A 21,224-nucleotide genomic window follows, 5' to 3' on the forward strand; every position below is an offset into this window, starting at 1 on the left:
TGAAATATTCACTGCTTAAAAGAAATATGAATAACAAAATCAGTTTTCTTTATCCTAACTTATTTTAAAAGTTGCTTTATGTCGTGGCTGACAAAGAAAAAACAGATTTACAGATTTGAAGAACCAGATTCTGCATTGCTTGTTTGTCAACAGCAGATCCCTAGTGCTGTAATTGATAACATAGTACAGCCCAAGGTACATAAGTGTGACATATGCATTTGTGATATAGAAAGTGTCTGAAAGTAAATGGAGTTGGTTTTGAAGACACACATTAGAAATGGCATCATTTTTCTTCTTTGGAATTAAATACTTGTCTGTCTTTTGTGCTTTTGAAAACATTTCCCAAAAGAGTTTTTAAACAAGAGTGTCAAAGAGAAAGGCACTGACTTATAGCAGCAAAAGCACAAGCCTAAGATTGTGAAACACTGAAGTACAACAAAGTTTTCCAGCTTGAAACATGAGGGAAGCAAGTGTATATAGGAGACAATGCATTACAGCCGTTGACAGCAGTAGGAATAGGTGCAATTTTAGAACAGATTATAGAGCTGAATTTATAACTATTTTTAAAGCTTTATCTCTTATTTATTCATTTTTTAAGGTTATGAGGATTATGATCACATGCGCAGCTCTGCATAGTTGTCCACTTGGAGATGATGGTGACTCCTTAGAGAATATACGCAAACTCCTGGGTAACAATCAGCGTTGTGCTCCTTTTATCCAAAAGATTTGATAACTGCTTTTCACCAGCTCTCCAGTTTTATTCCATCATGTTGTCTCTACCAGCCTAAACCATTTCCTAAAATGGTCCTTTTGCTGTTCCTTGCAATCCTGCTATTGAAGGAAGATGTCTGTGGGAACTTTGGGCTTTTGGTTTCTGCACAGGCCAATGAAAGAAGGGTGGTTGCACACATGCCTGGCGATATTATCATTGGAGCTCTATTCTCTGTCCACCATCAACCGACTGTTGACAAGGTTCATGAGAGGAAATGTGGAGAGGTAAGAGAGCAGTATGGCATTCAGAGAGTGGAGGCAATGCTGCATACCCTTGACAGAATTAATCTGGACCCCACGCTGTTGCCAAATATAACGCTAGGATGTGAAATAAGGGACTCCTGCTGGCATTCTGCCGTGGCTCTGGAGCAGAGCATTGAGTTTATAAGGGACTCTCTTATTTCATCAGAAGAAGAGGAAGGGATGGTGAAATGCGTGGATGGATCTTCATCTTCTTTCCGCTCCAAGAAACCCATTGTTGGTGTCATTGGACCTGGCTCTAGCTCAGTTGCTATCCAGGTCCAGAACTTGTTGCAGCTTTTCAATATACCTCAGATTGCTTATTCTGCCACAAGCATGGACCTAAGCGACAAAACTCTGTTCAAGTATTTCATGAGAGTTGTGCCATCTGATGCACAGCAAGCACGGGCTATGGTGGACATTGTCAAGCGCTATAACTGGACCTATGTTTCTGCTGTACATACTGAAGGTAAGAGGTGTTTTTTTATTCCATATAAGAATGCCTTTGAACAACTTTGTTGGGTCAAATAGATAGATGATGATATTTTGAAGTTGTTGTTTTTTTTTTTTCCAATCAGTGGTCAACAACATAGACTTTTGTTTTACTTAATAGTAACTTCACATTCTCTATGGGGCTGAAGTAGCATCATGTTTTTGATGGCTGAAAACAAAGTTTGAAATACAGGATTATGTGTGCTCTAGGGCCACTTGTTGCTAAAAGTGCTTACTCTGGAGTCTCCTAAGTGACCTTAATTTAATTTAGTCAACATTTATTTATTTTCCTTTATCTACCAATTAGTGTATTTATGTAGAATAATCATTTTGACTATATTAGTATCAATGGGTAATGAGAAAGCGTCTGGTCTTCCTAATGCAGAAGGGAGCTAAATCATTATTTGAAAGTGTAGCTGAGTCAGAATGTGTTCCTGCTTAATACCTGAGCCACAGAGGCACAAATACTAGAAAACATGTAATTCTGGCTAATATTTGAGTGTAAATTGTCCCAGAACCTAGAGACCAGAACTGTTTCTGTCCTTTTTATGGTATTCCATGGAGTATTGCACCCACTTCTTGCTCTGCATCTGGCCATTGGTTTTGGGAGTGAGCAAAGGAAGTCTCCTTGAATCTTCTTCACAAGTTTATGTTCTATCAGGTGTCCAGAAAATCAGAACTGTGTGCTAAGTTGCTTTCCTCTTTTTATTAATTTTAATTAGAGCTTAAGTTTTTTACTCAGTGTTCAGAACTTTATATGATTAAAGGGAAATGTTATGGAAAACTTACCTGATTTCATTCTTAACAGAGTTGAGTAGGTTCATCTTCCTATAAGTAACTAGAATTTCATATTACCTTAAGAGGCGGTTCCACCAGCCCCTGTCTAATGACCCCACCATTTAATGAGTTTTCTGGAATTGGGCTCTGTGATGAATTTTGGGATCTCATCAGGTCGCCTCTGTTCAAACAGACAAACTCTGAATGGAAGGCTCAGAATATGATCTGGGAATGAAAAATGTTATTAAGAGATTGAATAGTGGTGGCGGCGTTGCTGAACAGCAGCAGATGCTGCTGGCTTTATTACAACCAATAGAAAGCAGATTGTCCTTCCCACACACTGAGTATGCTTCTCTGGCAGACTTCATACTATTCAAAGCCATTTTTGGGGAGATGCCGGTCCAATTCTAGTATGTAGAGATCTTTTCCCTCCTACAGATATGTAGAGAGCTCGTTCTGCAGTATTTAAATAAAAAAAAAAAAAGTTAGAACTTTCATGCAGACAGTTGCAATCAAGTTTTCATCATGGTAATAAAAGCTGGTAAATAACTGCAGCCTCTTTTGTATGGGGATGCATGAATATATTAACAGTTTAATATAACAGTGTATAAATCACTCTACGTCACACCATGCAGTGAAGGTATTCTGTGCTAGCTGATGCCTTTGGCATGGCTTGGTGTGCAGCCTTCGCTTCAGAAATATGTGTGAATAACATCATGGTCAAAAATAATGCCACTGATGCATCACATTAACATAAGATTTTATCTACTGACTACTTTTGATGACTCGTCTAATTTTTTGCGATGAACAACTATTACAGCTCTGGATGATTATATATTCAGTGAGGGAATCATCACCTTATATCAAGGACTGATTCTGCACAGAGTGAGAATACTTACTTTTACCATTTCCCGTGGACACTCCGTTTGGAGCAGATGGTAACATATGGCATGTTAATCTTATGGCAGAGGAACTTTGCACTGCGCATTGGAAAGAAGGAAATAGGGGACACAAGGACTGAAGCTGGAGGTAGCTACTATGGGTGAGACAAGAGTAGTAAGTGACAGAGGAACTGAGTGTGAAGAAGGAGAAATGATGAATGATATATCTAGTACAATATGTGCTGCCTTCTGCCAGTATTAAAGAGGACAAGATAGGTGGTAGGTTGTTAATACTTGATGTAATTTATGGTATATTTACAGCAACATAACTCTGGACATCAGTGAACAAAAACATTAAACCTGTCTTCTAGGAAACTTATCATCGTATGATCTATTTGCATATCGTATGATCTATTTGCATAGTCTGGTCATCATGGTGAGTGTGCTCTACAGTTAAAAAACATCACACAAATGTTTTCTAACAATGAAACAGATGGCATTTATAATGGGATAGAAAAATAGAAACTGATCAAGGTATTTCTTCGAAATGTGACAGTGTCTGATGTTCTGGGCACTTTCCAAAGAGTATGGCAGACGTTATCCCTCCCAGTAAAGGAAGGATTTTTTAAAGAACACCACAAAAAACCCTATAGATGAATGTTAAAGGGAAGGAATTGAGAAAATAGGCAAAAGAGATATTATTTATTGATATTATTTTTATTTTTGTAATTATTTTTCATTTTAATGTAGTATGTTTTTACTTGTAAACATTCTGAATATGCCCCTCTACTCGGTATCATACATTCATAAGTAATATTTCAAAATATGAAAAAAAAAAGTTGTTGAATCCCATTCTTTGCATTTTTTATCAACTTAGGATCTGGCTCACACATTGAGAGTAGTCATTCTTTCAGTGCCTCTGGTAATTCTGGCTATCTACATTCATTATATTTACCTAATCTTCATGCATTAGCCAGACTCTTCTGAAATATGATCTTTGGTTTCTGGGAAGGATTTCCAAGGAGAGGGAGGCTTCTCTCTATTAAAGCTGGACTGGGAGAAAAGAAGGGGCAGAAAAAGCTTGGTTAATTCATTGCTTTGGTAGTTCCATCAGCAGATAAAGGCATAAGTCTCTTTTTGGTCTAGTATAAGAAAAGCCTGGCATAAGTCAGTGGCTTTGCAATAAAAAGCTTCTTGTTTGAATCTTTAATTCTGCACTTACTTATTACCTGTGTCTGCAGCAGATTAAAATTTTGGGAGGTTGATCTGAAGTCCTGTTGTTAAATCCTTATTCAAGACTTCCAGATTTAGGCTGGAGAGTTGGGCAGAGAGAAATCTTATGAAATTCAACAAGGGCAAGTGTAGGGTATGGCACCTGGGGAGGAATAACCGCATGCACCAGCACAGGCTGGGGGCTGACCTTCTGGAGAGCAGCTCTGTGGAAAGGGACCTGGGAGTCCTGGTGGACAACAGGATGACCAGGAGCCAGCAATGTGCCCTGGTGGCCAAGAAAGCCAATGGTATCCTGGGGTGCATTAAAAGGAGCATGGCCAGCAGGTTGAGGGAGGTCATCCTCCCCCTCTACTCTGACCTGGTGAGGCCGCACCTGGAGTACTGTGTCCAGTTCTGGGCTCCCCAGTTCAAGAAAGACAGGGATCTGCTGGAGAGGGTCCAGCAAAGAGCTAAGAAGATGATTAGGGGATTGGAATCTCTCTCCTATGAGGAAAGGCTGAGGAACTTGGGTCTTTTTAGTCTAGAGAAAAGAAGGCTGAGGGGGCATCTTATTAATGCTTATAAATACTTAAAGGGAGAGTGCCAGGGGGATGGGAGGAGTCTTTTTTCAGTGGTGCCCAGTGATAGGACAAGAGGTAACGGGCACAAACTTGAACATAGGAAGTTCCATCTTAACATGAGGAGAAACTTTCCTTTGAGGGTGGCAGAGCACTGGTACAGGCTGCCCAGGGAGGTGGTGGAGCCTCTGCCTCTGGAGACATTCAAAACCCACCTGGACGGGTCCTGTGCAACTGCTGTAGGTGACCCTGCTCTGGCGAGGGGGTTAGACTAGATGATCTCCAGAGGTCTCTTCCAACCTTGACCATTCTGTGATTCTGTGATTCTGTAATACGCAAAAATTCAGAGAGGTTCTTGTAAGCTTTGCTCCTTCGACATTTAGCACCACGGTTTAATCTAGGTGATACTTTCAGGTATTTCCTAAGAATGAGAAGGTATCAAACACTATTATCAGTGGAGTTCTTGTAATTTTGAGGAGGAAGTCTCTGCAATCCAATTAATAGGAAATATGAGTAACATATTGAGGATATTTCTCATTAAGCACCAGTCATCTCCACTAACTACAGTGTATTTTACATATGACAATCAGAAATCTTCGCAAATCTTACATAGTCTTAAGTTGTAACTCCCCTTGCTCCGCTCTGTCAGGAACGATACGTACCACTGGCGTCATTTTCTTCCCCCACTCTCCAACCCTTTCTTGCATTTAATGATTTGTGGGGCTCTACTCTGCACCAATCTGGCTTTAAAATAACCCTTTTTTCACCCACCATCAGGGCATTTTTTTAAAAAAGCCTCAACAGTTCTGAAGTGCAGGTCACTGGGAGGTAGGCAAAGAGGGAAGCTGTGATGGGAAACTCCTTGCACTGAGGACCCATCATCTGACAGCCTGAAGCAAGTGCTTTCAACTTTATGAATTGCTACAACAGGCATGCAGGGTGTGCTGGAGACCATTTTATTTGAAGTTTGCGTACTGATCTAATTCTTTCAGCTGGCCTTACAGATGTTTTTTTCCACCACTGCAATAGAAGCAGAGCTTAAACAAACTTTCACTTCTTAAACGGACTTTGCAGGCACACAACCAGTCAATAACGCAGCCAAGAACTCAGTCTGTGCCTCTCTCTGAGGCAAAGCAGCTCAGCAGAGAGAAGTCTCCTGGTTCAGTGCCCCAATTTCTCAGAGCACATTAGGGAACCCTTTTAGCTCATGTAACTGTTGCCCACCTATGGAAATATGTAGAAGGGTGTAGAGAGGAAAATTTGTGCCTTTGTCTGGATTTTGTGTGGTGATGTTTGGCACACAGATGGGCCGTGCAGCTCAAGCACCCCTGGCCTTTTGTCTCGGCCTTTTCTTGCTTAACCACTCGGCACCACAACTAATCAGAAATGGTCTGGGAAACCCGGGAGAAACTGGCTGTCTGCTGCAAGAGACAAAGAACTGTCTGTTTTCCTCATTTCCCATACGAAAGCATTCCCTGGTCTCTTTGAAAGATCAGAGAAAAATATATACAATTTTCCCTTCTCCCATCATTGCGGTTTGAAGGCCACATTGAAAGCCCATTTGAAGTCGATACTCCCCGGTTGACTAGACTGACATTTGGATCAGGCCTTCCTAGTCAGAAACAAGGTCAATCCCTGAAAGTCCATGCTTAAAATTTGCCTGGAGCCAAATGAATTAATAATTTGAAAGGCAATTTTCATTGCCATTGGAAACCATTTATTTCACCACTCTGAATGGAGTGAAGAGGTGATGTATGCTGGAGTAATAGAACTGCACAGAGGTACAATTGAAACGCAGTAGGCCAAATTTATTGTGGGTGGCAAGGGATAAATTTCGCTCCATTATGTAAAAGGTGTGATTTACTTTTGTACACAGCCTTAAGAAAGAAGCCACTTTGCTAACATTTTCTTTTGAGAGCTCTGCAGGTAAACATTGGTTCAAACTCATCCTCAAAGTTGTCTCTGTTTAACATCACTTTCCTCCATTTAAATTTATCATAAGTGCATATAAAGTGGTGGTTCACATTCATTTTCTTAGGATGTACCCAGGCAAGCATAACAAAAACGGAACTTTTTTTTTTTCCCCTGCAGATAAGGGTTATTTCACACATTTCCTTTAATTATTTTTTTTTGAATGTGCCTGGTTACAAGACTATTTTTGCCTACATCCTTTGCTACCAAGTAAAGAGCAAAAAGAAAATTAGGCATAGACTGTGAGAATAGGATGGAGAAATGAACAAAACAGCTGCAACCAGTTGACTTTAAACTTGCTACTTTGAACAAATTGTACTTATACAACGTTGTGGAGACCTTCTTTGAGACTTTAGATTTTTCTCCTTTAGATACAAAAACTACATCATGGTCAGAAATATTACTTGCTTTTCACAAAAAAAAAAAAAAACGATTAAAAATTAGATTCATTTTATTTTAAACATAGCTGATATTTTTTCATGGCTTATATGCAGAAAAAAAACCCTCATATAAATAATGTGCCCAAAAAGGTGATTGCTAGTCCATGGAAATATTTGCAATTTCAAAGAAAATTTATTTCTAAAAATCTGTTTCTGAAAGTTGACGAATATCTTTTCTACAGACTGGAGAATGTCCATTTCAGCAAAGTTTCATTTTTGCTTTTGGGAAAAACAATTACTTAGGTTTTTTATTTTTGAAACTACTTTTATTTTTTATTTTTACAGGCTTTTGAACTGTTTCAAACATAAATGTTGAGATCAGGATGATCACAATTTGATATGCTCTCAATCACAATGATCTTGTAGCAAAAATAAAAAATATCTCTCATCTGAAAGAACATACAGGAAATGGAAAACCCAGTTCCAGTCCTATCCTGTTGAGATGTTTGCTCATTTCTATTGAATGTTGACATCTAAAACAGAGGCGGCTTTTTTTCCCCCAATTTCAAATATTTATCCTAGCATCTCAATTGTGAAAAGTGAGCAAATGCTATCAATCAGCTGGGAGTACTGACACAGAAAACTGAAGGAGCATCAAGTTAATGTTTACTTTGTTCTGCGGTGGCTGACTAACCAGACAGCACTTTAACATTGCTGGCAGACAGCTCAGGCCAGACGTACCCACTGGGAAGTATCTTGACTGACAGTAAAATACAAAATGAGGTGTATACTCTGGTGTGTAAAGGAGATGAAGACGGCTAAGGGAAATACCATAAGACAGAAAAGGGATGGTGAGCAAGAAGGTGTACTATTCTAAAGTTTTTTAAAAAATCACTTAGAAAGGAATGATATAAGGTGAACTTAGCTAAAACCAGGACATTTTGTTCTTCAAAATAGCACTTTGCATCCTTTGTTTAGGGTCTAAGTGTTTGAATGTCACTTTTTCCCTCTCTTAGACTCTGTAGCTACTCAACGGAAGTTTCAGTGTCATGAAACTTGACTTCATTGAGAAGAGACAGTAGGAGTCCAGCTTCATCTTAATTTTTTTTTTTTTTTCCTTAAGCATAGAAATGGCACAGTTCTTGTCCCCATCCCCAGGGTGCCCCTCTTCAATCAGGGAGGGATCTATCAAGTTGATGAGATTTGGAAATCTCTTAGGAAACAAGGTTTCACTGCACAGTGCCTGCTGGGTCAGATCAGTTTTAAGAAAGATGGTCCTTCTAATATATGCTATCAGACGACCATGGGTAGTGACAGTGGGTCACTTTTCTGTATCCCCTGTTTATATTTTATCTTTGAGATGGAAGAATATATGCTACAGGCATGGTTAGAAAACAGATAAAACCTAAAAAAAAGGTTTCTGAAGTATTTTTTACCCCAAGTCAGAATCGAAAGCCAAAATAACAAACCAGGACAGTAGTGAATTAAAGCTATAAGATTCAGAACACAGTAAAAATAAACTGCTTGTCTTGTGGTTATATTAAAATAGTTGATAATAGGTAACTTTATAAGTCAAATGGAAACTTCATTCAAAAAGCTGTCAACTTTTATTTAAAGTTTTTGCACAAATATTAATGTTCTTTGACAGTTTTGATAAAAGCTGTTTCACTCAAGGAAGAGCTCAAAGGTTGTCCCCTATCCCAATTTATGTAGCATGTCTCCTCCACCACCAGTCCTGTATGTCAATTAAGCATTTTTTGATACATTGACATCTCATTAATCCAATAGGTAAGCAGGGGCTGATGAACCAGATCCCATTATTCATTATTTGTGATGATTTGTGGTATTTCTGCATCCGTTGTATTACTCGTTTCTTCTATTCTTTTGTTTTCCTTGCATGCTACCTCGTGATAGGAAACTTAAATCATGAATTTGTGAGGTTATAATTTTTCTTAGATTTAACAATCAAAAGTGCAGTTAGTACACTTTGATATGAGAAAAAAAAAAACAACAAAACAAGTTATTTCATATTCCTTGATATCAACCCTATTATAGAGAATTCAGGGGAGATCAGGGCCCTGTTGTGATGGGAGCCAGGAAGAAGAGGAGGCAGGCAGAAGAAAGCTACCCAACATCACTGGAAGGACTAAGATGAGAACTCACTTTTCAGTAGTGCTAGTTTAAGACCGCAGGTATGAAAAGACTTCACCAGACACTAGAATTTAATTTCCTACCTAAACAAGGAAAAAGAAGATGTCCTGCACTTATTATCTTTATGCATTAAAAACATATTGTATGTAGCTTAATAGTGCAATAGTTAAATTGAAGCTGTTTCCAAATATGAAAGTTGCTGTATAGTTAAAGAGGAGAACAGATTTTTATATTGGTCATAGAATCATAGAATCATGATGGAAAAGACTTTTAAGATCAAGTCCAACTGTTAACCTAGCAGTGCCAAGTCCACCACTAAACCATGCCTTTACCTTGAACTAAATGCTTTGCAAACAAATGTAAACCTGATTTCGATGTATCTGCCTTGCTCTTCACCTAAAACTAGTTTTCTGAAATTAAAATTATTGTTTATGAGATAGTAACAGGTTTTATACTATCCCTTCAGCTTGCCTTTCTTCTATGAATCATAGAATAGAATCATAGAATTGTTTGGTTGGAAAAGACCTTTCAGATCATCAAGTCCAACCATTAACCGAACACTGCCAAATTACCACTAAACCATGTCCCTCAGCATTACATCTACACATCTTTTAAATACCTCCAGGCATGGTGACTCAACCACTTCCCTGGGCAGCCTGGTCCAATGTTTGACAACCCTTTCAGTGAAAAAATTTCTCCTAATATCCATCCTAAACTTTTCCTGGCACAACTTGAGGCCATTTCCTCTCGTCCTATCTCTGGTTACTTGGGAGACGAGACCAAACCCCACCTCACTACACCCTGCTTTCAGGTACTTGTAGAAAGTGATAAGGCCTCCCCTCAGCCTCCTCTTCTCCAGGCTGAACAACCCCAGTTCCCTCAGCCACTCCTCATAAAACTTGTGCTCCAGACCCCTCACCAGCTTCGTTGCCCTTCTCGGGACACGCTCCAGCACCGCAATGTCTTTCTTGTAGTGAGGGGGCAAAACTGAACACAATACTCAAGGGGAGATCTCACCACATGTTGATATATGGCACATTACTGCCCCAGTAAGCTCAAATTTAAAATTTCCCAGTCTTAAAGGCTGTTGTAACACTGTAACACTGTAATAGGTGGGGTCTCACCAGTGCCGAGTACAGGGGGATGATCACTGTCCCAGTCCTGCTCACCACACTATTCCTGATACAGGCCAGGATGATGTTGGCCTTCTTGGCCACCTGGGCACACTGCCGGCTCATATTCAGCCAGCCATCCACCAACATCCCCAGGTCCTTCACTGGGCAGCTTTCCAGCCACTCCTCTCCAAGCCTGTAGCGCTGCATGGGGTTGTTGTGACCCAAGTGCAGGACCCGGCACTTGGCCTTGTTGAATCCATTCATGAAAGACCACTTTCTGTATTTACAAGAGGTAACTTGTGATTTCTCTGAAAGTTAATAACGGCAAAAGGCCTGCATGTTTCTTGAATCATGCAGGAGACAGTGATCTTGGAGGTAAACCAAAAATTATAGACTTTGCTTTAATTTAATTTGGAATCCACCGGACAGAGAAAAACATTGCATCCATTTTACTAAAATCTGATTTCAGGCTCCTGATGATGTGGAGACATACCGTGATGTAATGGAGAGTATTATGCATAAATATATTGTATGTGTATACATTTAAGAAGTGATTGGGCAGCTTATTAACAGAAGAGTTACCATCTTCCTTCGCAAACAAAATTTGAGAGAATCCCGTTCATAAATCACAGCCTTATTTTAAACTAACATAATTTAACTCATCATTCTAAATATGCTGACTGGAGAAAACCACATTTAATATTTCCTCTAATTGAGGGGTTTGACTTTCTTTTTCTGGAAGTGTCTGGCAGCATTTATGGCTGGCCAGATACATGATCCAGGTGATATATTTGGAAACCTCCATATAAAATCAATTATATTGTCAAAGGGCAGATAAACAATGTACTAGCAATGGCTGTGGTAGAAGTGGAATATGTATTAGACAAGTTGGAAAGATAATATCTGGGGTGGCTGGGAAACTAGCTCACCAAAAGAACCCCACCACCAAAATTCAACCTAACCACCGAGAACAGCAGAAAGAAGAAGAAAATTATCTGTTCCTCAGTCTGTTGTAATCTAGTCAAATACTTCTTATTTGTCCTTATCTTGGGCTTGATTTATTTTATATTTTTTTTCCTAGATTTCTTCTACCTTCCTAGATGATGTTACAGGCATTAGGAGGAAGATAAATAGAGGCACTGCCAAAAGAAAGTTGCAAAATTGTAGTGAGAGAACTATGATCAGGATCTAGGATCTAGGAAATCACCTTAACTCAGCGCTAAGCGTTTTTGTGAACAAGATACAGCAGGTGAACCGGTTGTCCAACTTTGCTATTTTGGAGTGCATAAAACTTTAGGCAAGTATATATAAACTACAGTTGATGTAGCATGGCAGAATCACAGAACATATTCACCTTTCCCTGATCTGAAATCACAGAAGTTTGTTCTCCATAACTTAATTTTGATATGTAAGATAGGTAATGAAATGACAACTAGTCATTGGTAGTTATTGCTTAGGCTAAAGCAGTGCTTATGAAGATACACGCAGAGCGTCTTTATTTAAGGACTTAATGTAAAGACAAAGTTGATTTCACCTTTGGGTAGTCTGTTCAGACTGTGAATTATCCTTTCTTCAAATTAAATGACTGACTGTATTGCTCCAACCTATAGCCTCTTTATATTGACATATTCTTAGAGCTTCTCTTCCCAAGCATCGTTCTAATCTTTCTTTTGGCTAAACCGAAGAGTTTTAGCTCACCTGTGGCTTCTATAAAGGGGGTTTTCCAGATGCTAAGTTATTCTTATAGATTGTATATAAACCTTTCTACTTTTGTCAAATCCTTTTTCAAGAGCATGGATCCTTTTTTTGCTCCTTTTTAGGGGGATTTGTACTCCATTTATACTTCTTCAACTTGCAGTCAGGCAGGAAATCGTTTTCCATAGATTGGCATACAAGCTGCTGTTTCTTACCCAATTAGCAAGCCAATACAGTGGTGGCCTATAAACATGTACTGTTTATTTTTCCCTTTTACAGTTATTTGCCTCCATCTTGTCATAACTTATCTTCTGCCCATCTGGTTTACTATCTCACCTCAATGTTTGGTGTTTTTTTTTTTTTTTTTTTCCTCTTCCTACAATCTCTTTTTCTGGTTACATTAACTCCTTGCTTCTCCCCTCAAATTAGGTTTAACTTTTGTTTTTTCCCCTTCTTAGCCCTCCTTGGTCAAAATAAGATTATAAAAATATTTAAGGTAGATAATTATATGAATAAAATAGGATGCACTGATTTGGAAATTTCTAAAACTTTTGGTTTATGTGAACATGATTATCAACCAATGCAGACTGAGCCCTCACTAAAATAAAGGCCATCAAAGTTGCACACTATTTTTTAAGTTCTTTCACCTGGAGAAAAAAAAAATTATTCTAACTATGTATATTATTCAGCAGTTCTACATTTATTTTGTCTTAAATCACGGTTGTTGAATTTGCAGATTTGGCATTTAGTGAAAAACAGGACATTATTTCATTTGCACGCAAAACCTCGAAGGTGAAAAATAAGCTGAAATTCTTCCTTTACTTTACTTTCATCAGCTTCAACAATCTTCATACCCAACTTCATTCTCAATTACATCGGAACAGGTTCTTGACCAAAATATCTGTTGTGCTTAAAGAGCCCCAAACCATGTCCCATCCACCATCCCTCCACCAGGTTGCCTCAGAGACAGTCTTAGTAAGGAAGATGAGCAAGCAGCCGGGGAGCATGCTGACATGTTTTTGAGGGTGTTCCCTGGCTCGCAGAAAGTATCGTAGATGGCTGTGATCTCAGAGCTGTGCCGAATGAGCAGCATAAATGCATTCTGACAACGAGTGAAACTATTTAGGCATGGAAAAGGAGTAAAAGCAAAAAGATTGGAAAGGGATCTTATACCTTCTATCGATGGGAGGAGGAGCAGTGAGGTTCATCTCCTGTCCACTTTTTCCTAAAGCCTGCCAGCTTTGCGGCTCAGAGAATAATTTTGTTGTAGGTTTCCAAAGAAGTCCAGGGAGGAAAATCAGGAAAAATATGCAGGTGCTGCTCATTTGGTTTTATGAGTAGAACAGAACTTGCATTTGACAGGTAAGCAGTTCTGCCTTTTTCTTTCATCTTTACCACAAAAAACACAGGATCCAAATCCTTCTCGCATTAACAGAAGCTTTCAAAAAGATTAAGATATGTGCCCAAAATGATAATATGAGAGAGTGTACATTATCTATCCAATATAAGCTTTTCATATGTCTTCAGTCACGGTTATATATATAAAGGGCTTTGTTTTTTCCTTTCCAGCAGTGCTGTGGGATGTGAAGCTACCTTGCTCATTTTCATGCATATGCAATAAGACAGGCGATTTGTCTGACCTATTTCTTTCCCTAAAGGGAAAGCATGAGACTAGCTCAAATTTAAGGGGTCTAAAAATGTTGAAGTTGGATCAGATGCTCTTTTTCTCTGACTTGCATCTTTCTCTTGAAAGCTCACTGCACAGGGTATTTAGACACTCAACTTCTTTTTTGGCACCTCCATGCCTGCTGAAAAGAAAGGGATATGTAGATGCTTTATGTCTTACTGGATATGGGGTTGAAGGTTTTGTTCACTCAGACAGAATTTCTATGGAGGAATTTTTAATTTTTTTTTTCCCAAATCCAAAGACATTTATGCAAAAGCATAACTATCAGCATGCCTGAGTAGCTCAAAATGAAGCATCTGGTACAGAATGCATTCAGGGATCTCAACTTTATAGATTTTGCACAAAAGTCAGACTTGTGCAATGACTGAGGCAGGCTAGGAATGTTGTTCCTTCTGGTAAAGCCATGTAAGGTTCAACGAAGGAGGGTAAGCTTTATAGTTATAACAGCAACCTGCTATAGAGTTTTATTGAAGAAGCAAAGGTTACTTGACCTGCGGACTTACCAATTTCTCTTTTTCTCCACCATTCTCTATTTGGTTCTTTCTTCAATTGTGCGACCTTCCTGCCCATCCCTCTCTCTCTGGTCTCTTGCTTGTTGACCAGAACTGTCTGAATCATCCAGGCTAACATCGCTCATTTCTTTCCCTGCTCCCAAGCTGATTTTATTACAGCCCTATGCACTATTCATGTGTATTCAACCAATAGTTTATGCAGATTCTGCTACGTGAGCGGTTCGCAGGCTGTTTTGGCAGGGCTAGATGGTGCCTTTAGGCACAACCCTGTGGGAGGAGTGACATCTAAGTGGTGCTTACCCAGGAGGTGACATGCTGAGAAGCATCTCAGTAACCCATGGTGGCTTATGACCATGTCAGGCCAATGCTGAAGCTTCTCCATGTGCACGTGGTGGTGTGTGTGTCACACTAAGCCACAGGGAAGACTATCATGTCCTCAGCTCTGTGCTGTGGATCTGCCTTTGCTCTTTGGTTAGTTTATGTCTCTGTGGGCTGGAAACATAGTAGTACTATCCCTTCTTCTAGCCCCATTCAACTGCTCCGGTTAGGAGTGGGAGTCAAATTAAATCACCAAAACTAGAAAATTTGGCCTCATAATGTTGGGTGTGGAAAGCAGGACTGTACAGTGGCTACTGTAGCAGGGAGTTTGGGATGGTTTACGTGGAAGTAAGAGACAGAGTTCTGTACTCTCCTGGACTAACTGTGTGGCCCTGATGAAATTATAGAGGTCATGCCAATGCCTTATGATGGAGAAACTGGGTCAGATACACCAAGGTTGTATCAGGTTAGTCCATTACAGTGCAGTGCTCAAGTTGGTCAGCCCATTGGGATGGGACATGACGCTGTGGAGTTAATGATCTCAGCTGGTGGCTCAGCACAGCCGGCTAGATCAGTGCTACGTTGGGTGTGCCTGCAGCCCCTTCCATAGCCTGCTGTGGACATGCCTCCAGCCATCTGTAAGGGGGTCTGCTTAATGATTTTATGATGGTTTGGCATTTTGTAGGCTGAGAATTGGCACACATGGCTGTCTTTGAAGCATTTGCTCCAAACACCCACATTTCAAATGTGTGGTGGAAGTGTTGTGAGGATCAATACTTTGGAGAGTAAGGGACACTCAGACACTACTGGTAATGTAGGGCAGAGAAGCTCGTGGACATATAGTTTGCGTATATGTTCTGTTACTGATCATGCATGGGTTTGTGCTCTTAGAGAAGGTACTCCAAAACATTATTGAAAAAGTACCTTGATTGGCATACTTCCCCTAGGAAGGCAGAAAGACGGAGGACACTGGAAGCCTGGAAAACTGAAAGCTTGAAGCCTGATTCCTATTTCTCTTTTACACACAAGCTTTTAACTGATTTTGTTTTTTCTACTCTTGAACAGTTGGTAGAGTGGGTGTTACATCCAACACCTCCGTGTGACAAATCTCAGCCTACAAAATACTGACATGTTACATTTCATTAACCATATGGGACCTAATTATGCTGCCAGCTAAAATACAGGTGCAAGTTGCAAAGGATCCATTTACTATATGTGCACGGGCCCTATAGAACCTTACAGCATGACTGCCTACACAAATCAGGGAGTTCATTTGACATTTACAACACGCATGGCTTCCCTGAGATGTGTAGAGCCTAAGCTTTAATATATAACTGAAATGAAAAGTGAGTTTTTACTCACACGATGGAAGGTCTGGGGAGGGAAGGGGTGGTGCCAGTTTGTGTGTACTGATAAATGAAAAAAATTGCCTAGGTCTTCCCAGAAAGCAGCATTTCAGCATGTCGCGGTCACATCCATAAAGAAAACTGACCAAAGGTAACCCGAGTTCTTAAAACAGTGGAGCATTGCCATCCTCTGTCTACAGACAGTCTGGAACAAAGCGGCCCAGATTTGGCAGCGCTCTCCCTGCCCTGTCTGTCAGGGAGATGTCAGTTCAAAGACATGAGTGCTACGTCATACCACTTTGCAGCAGTTTCATCACAGATTATTTTATCGGGTGGGCTGTGGAAGAGTAGGAGTGAGCTCTGTGCAGATTTGGTATGAATGCCAAGAGGACTCTTAGCAAGAAGGGAGGAAGTAGAATATCAAAGGTCTAGGTGAAGGAGAAAGATGAGAGTACAAGATTGATAGAAACAAAGGGCAGAAATAGCAATGGTGCTTAAGATGAACAGTTTCACTGATACAACTTCTAGATCTGAGTATTTAATACACCCTAGGTCCTATTCAGAACATGCCATCCACAGGCCCTGAAATGCTTCATAAGTTAAATATAATTGTATTACTGGGGAACCAAAGGACCGAAAGCTGGCATACTCTGCTGGAGGTCAACCATGGCACCTGTCTTGGTTCCCAGGCCTCTCATCTCCCTTGTACTTTCATGGTAGATGGTCATAACGTGTTAACTTCCGCCATTGTTTGTGTAAATTCAGTGGGGAGCACAAGGTCTGAGGTTGTTCCTCAGATCAGAAGCGAGCACACCGTGAGGTGATCTCAAGGGAATAAATATTTCTGCAGACGTTGCTAAATTTCAAGCAAAAGCAAACTATGGAATACAGTAATAACTCAAAAGTATGTTTGCATTTATAAGCAGTTGATTTGTCCTAAATACGTCAAGTAGAAATGACTGAATTTTGCTTTAGAAAATGGCTCTTCAAATCAATCATGGTAATAACTCCTCATATGATGGTTTCTCTCTGGCTATAAATATGTCATTTTGATCTGATCATGGCAGAGGTGCTACTAGCTTCGTTACATAAGCAAGAAATGAGTAATTACTTCACAATTTTGTAGAGGAGTTTGTAAAAAAAATCATACCTAGAACTGTGGCAACATTTGAGAGTGTTTTTGTGTGTTTGTTCTCTACATTAGTGTGAAAAATATTTTTACAACATTTTCCTTCAGTTTTCTCTGTAAAACATTTTATAAAATTGTATAAACATTTTATAAGGAAGGGGGAAGAGTTGGTTGCTTTTTTTTTTTTTTTTAATGAAAAATGCTTTTCAAAATGGGACAAGTGGGGGCTTGTGCATTGTGATTTTCTGTTGGTGGAATTCATTATAGTTTTATCCTCTACCCACCAAACCTCTGAAGAGCCATGGATTAGACTTCATATGCCCAATGGCTATTTTTGCTGTCCTTTCAAAACAGTAATGGTGACATCTGGAGTGAAACTATTTTGTTAATCTGTATGGGTGTGTGAGAAGATGCTCTGACTGCAAAGATCAGCATTTTCCCTGGCATGTGAAAGTTACTGAATAAATAATAAGACTGATTGCTTTGGGTTTAACTATAATCTAAAAAGTATTTGAGGCAACATACCAAGTAATTACATATTTCAGAGAATTGGTCAGATTGTGAATATTATCTATTTATGGGCTTTGACTGAAATGTTTTAATCTATAAAATATTGTACTATTGTAAAGTCCATAGTGAGGTTTTTGACTCAGTATAATCTTCACAACTGAAAAGTCTCCATAAAGTTATTGAGTGATACTTTCTGATAGGAAGGATTTTGTAGTAAGAAATTATATTTGCTGCTTTCTTTCCAGTCACATATTGCTTTAATGTTATGAATAGTTTGCAAATAATAAAAAAGTGATTACCAATTACTTACAAACTACATATTAGGTCCTTCACCTTTCTTATAGAAAGTCAGCAGTACCGAAGCACCCAGTCCTGCAGTTGAGCAATCTCCTGAGTTATTCAGGGATTCAGTATCAAGCAGAGATACCTGACCTATCTGTGGATAAACCAGTTGTAGAAAAAGCACCTCTCGGGTGCTCAGACCAGTTCTTCTTCTGAGCTACACAGCCCTGACTCAATGCTGTGCTTGTATGTCATCCTATCATGTACTTCTGCACAACGCCATTAAGAATACACGTGCATTGCCAGTTTGTTCAACAGGAACATGAGGATTTCTCTCACAAGCCAAGACCTAATTTTTTTTTTTCTACCACTGTCTGTTTCTTTGTGTATCACTATGATTCTCTTGTTTATTTATTTGCACTGAAAGCTTTTCCTCTTTCTTGTTATGCATTTGAATAGCAGCTAGCATCAAAGTACCCTCACCTTAGCTGGTACCCATATATGTAATGACACACAACTTATGAAAGAATTTCTATTCCCAAATAGTAGCACATGCAGTCTTGACTTACTTTACTGTTAAAGCCTGAGTCCTTTTCTTTCATCGACTATTTTATTTCTGTAGTCCAGAGAGTACAATGGAATTGGACAAAAAGAGATGGCACTTTCAATCCATCACATACTCTGCAGGGTTCTGGTTCAGCAACTGCTCTGAACCCTTTTGCTATTTCTACTCTATACAGTTCAACTAGCTAAGAAGCAGCAAATCAAAAAGTATCCTTCGCTGATAGACAATAGACTTCTGAATGCGTTTGACGAGTTTTTAGTATTATCTGCTAGAACAAGAACAATGCTGATGAAGGAATTGGCTTCTTGCCTTAATTACATGTTTCATCAAGGACTCATACTGTGTGTGGCAATCAGTTTATTCATTTTATTACTTGCAATACTTTTCTCTGAGCAAAGCCCTCGACTCTTCGGACTTGGCTGAAGCCAAACCAGCTATATTATTGTAAATCCTGTAAAACCAGCACCTCGGAGTAAACTTGCTGTTGGAGATAACTGATGGCGAGCAAAATGCTGGTTCTACATATTTTTGTTGTTGATATGAAAAATGGTACTTGCAATATGCTGGTAGCTCAAAATTGTATCTGAAAATTACAAGCACCCACGTGGAAGTTCAGACACTGGTCCAGTTCTGGTGTCAAGACCTTGTATTTCTCATATTTCTAAGAGTAATTCTAGTCTTTTTGAAATAGATTAACCTGAAGTTGTTTGGGACAGAGAATGAAATCTCCCTGGGCGTGTGATAAATAAATAATAAAGACGAAGGGCTGAGCTTAAGCACTGCACTTTCTGTTAACTCACACCCTCCTTCTCTTCTGGACCACTGCAATGATCACTATACGAGGCAAATCTGCTGTAATGAGGACTGGACCTAAGCAGTGGATGCAGAACAACCTATGTTACTTGTCCTTGTCCTGTCTCTTGTCCAGTGTCCCATTGTGCAGAAGCCCTTGTGTGAACATATAGAGGCAGCATCCTCCTGGGAGCTTTACAGTAGTAAATGTCATGCAATTCTGAATTTTCAGTTGCTATACCTAAATAATCTTAATATGCTTGTTCTTGAAAAGCTGGTAGAATCTGATCGTACCAGACCTGCCTATTTTGAATATTTCATGATTCATACTGTCTCCAACTGTGCCTAGGAATTACTTGGGACAGGCATATATGGTCCAGGCAAAAATTATTCCAGGGACTATTACAGCAATTTAATGCCATAGAGAAACATGTCTTAGTACTAGGGAATGTTCTCTGGTGCTGCTTTAATATACTAATATAAATGTTACCTTTGTTTCCTGATAAATACCTTTCTTAACCTGCAGGCGTGTATTAAAGAAAACGGTTATGAATACAAGTGCAAACACGTAGATTTTCACTCCACTTGAATCTTTGCATAGTCTTCTTTGTTTTCCAAGGATCTTAATTTCTTTGCAGCTCTCTGAAGCTTGTTGAGATATTTAATAGCTGAAAATGTATTGTTATTAAATGTGTTTTGTTTTATTGGAATGAATAATGAGACACTATACAATGCTAGCTGTGAGCTCACTCGGTTTTAATTAAATGAATATATTTTATATAAACATTACTGTTTATTGAAAGAGGGTTAATTTCAAAAGAACAGGTATTTGAGAAATTAAGAAAGATAATGAATTATAGAAATTAAACTACTCAGGATCAGAAAGTCAAATATAAAGCAGAACAGGCACTCAGGCAAAGCTGGCTTTCTTATCCAAAGTTTTCATCCCCGTTAAGGTATCTATTGGAATGGGATTCACTGGGAATGGATTTTCCCACTAGGAATGGAAGGAAGAGCTGTGAAATCCCTCAGAAAGTTTATTTAGAAAACATATCATGAATATCCAAAATAGTAATGAAGTAAGAATTGAGAAAGTCAAGATGAATTAAATCTCACAAAGTAACTAACAACAGATCGCTAAAGTCTACCATTGCTGTGTGCGAAGTTATGAAGAACAAGAACAGATTGAGTCAACATTAAAAGTAATTCCATCTTGGCCCTAAGCCAAAACAAACATTTCTTGGCATAGGAGTGGTGGAAAAGATGGCTCTATTTCATTTTTCTTCAAGCTGCTAACTAAATTGTCCCAGAGACCCTATCCACTCAATGGAGAGTAACTTCCGAGGGGTGATTGAGCCCTCCATTTTATTTAACTTCTTCATAGTGACCTTGGATTACTGCCTTCCCAACTTGGGCACTTTAGATCAATATTTAAAATTAGGTGTGCTGAATAACTGTCTTCATAAAGATGAAGACCGTAGAATATGAAGGCAAAGGCAAGTTGATTGGCAGGAAGGAGGATATGGAAGTGGAAAGGACCACGACCGAAGTGGAAGAAAAGCTCTTCACTAAAATTAAAGGGGATGTTAGATAATTTTAGTCGCCCAGGACCAGTTACCTGTGAAATCATAAACTTGGCAGGAAGGTCTTTTTCAAAGGGACTTTTAGACCATCTTTTGAGGGTTCTCTGAAGAGAACATGGTTTCAGGAGTGTCAGTGTAATACTGGAGAATAGCATAGGCAATGTTTAGCTTTAATGTATGTTTGTGTGGGCGGAATGATCTAATTATCCACAGAACTTGTCTCTGTAGTATGTTTGC

The 21,224-nt window shown here is 39.2% G+C and overlaps 1 protein-coding gene across 3 annotated transcripts in view; it reads left to right on the forward strand.

The window, feature by feature from the left end:
• Positions 1–792: 792 nt before the first annotated feature.
• GRM5 (glutamate metabotropic receptor 5) overlaps positions 793–21,224 on the forward strand; it is a gene marked incomplete at both ends in the record, with an annotated part of 275,944 nt that continues 255,512 nt past the window's right edge. For 2 of the 3 annotated variants that reach the window (XM_082490596.1, XM_082490597.1), the window contains one exon: positions 802–1,480. In XM_082490596.1, the coding sequence (XP_082346722.1) occupies positions 802–1,480 (679 nt within the window). Of the gene's footprint in view, positions 1,481–21,224 lie in introns of all 3 variants that reach the window. The other variant, XM_082490598.1, reaches the window with a different exon arrangement.

The sequence above is a fragment of the Vanellus vanellus genome (assembly GCF_965231255.1).
Source record: "Vanellus vanellus genome assembly, chromosome: 1".
Taxonomy (NCBI): Eukaryota; Metazoa; Chordata; class Aves; order Charadriiformes; family Charadriidae; genus Vanellus; species Vanellus vanellus.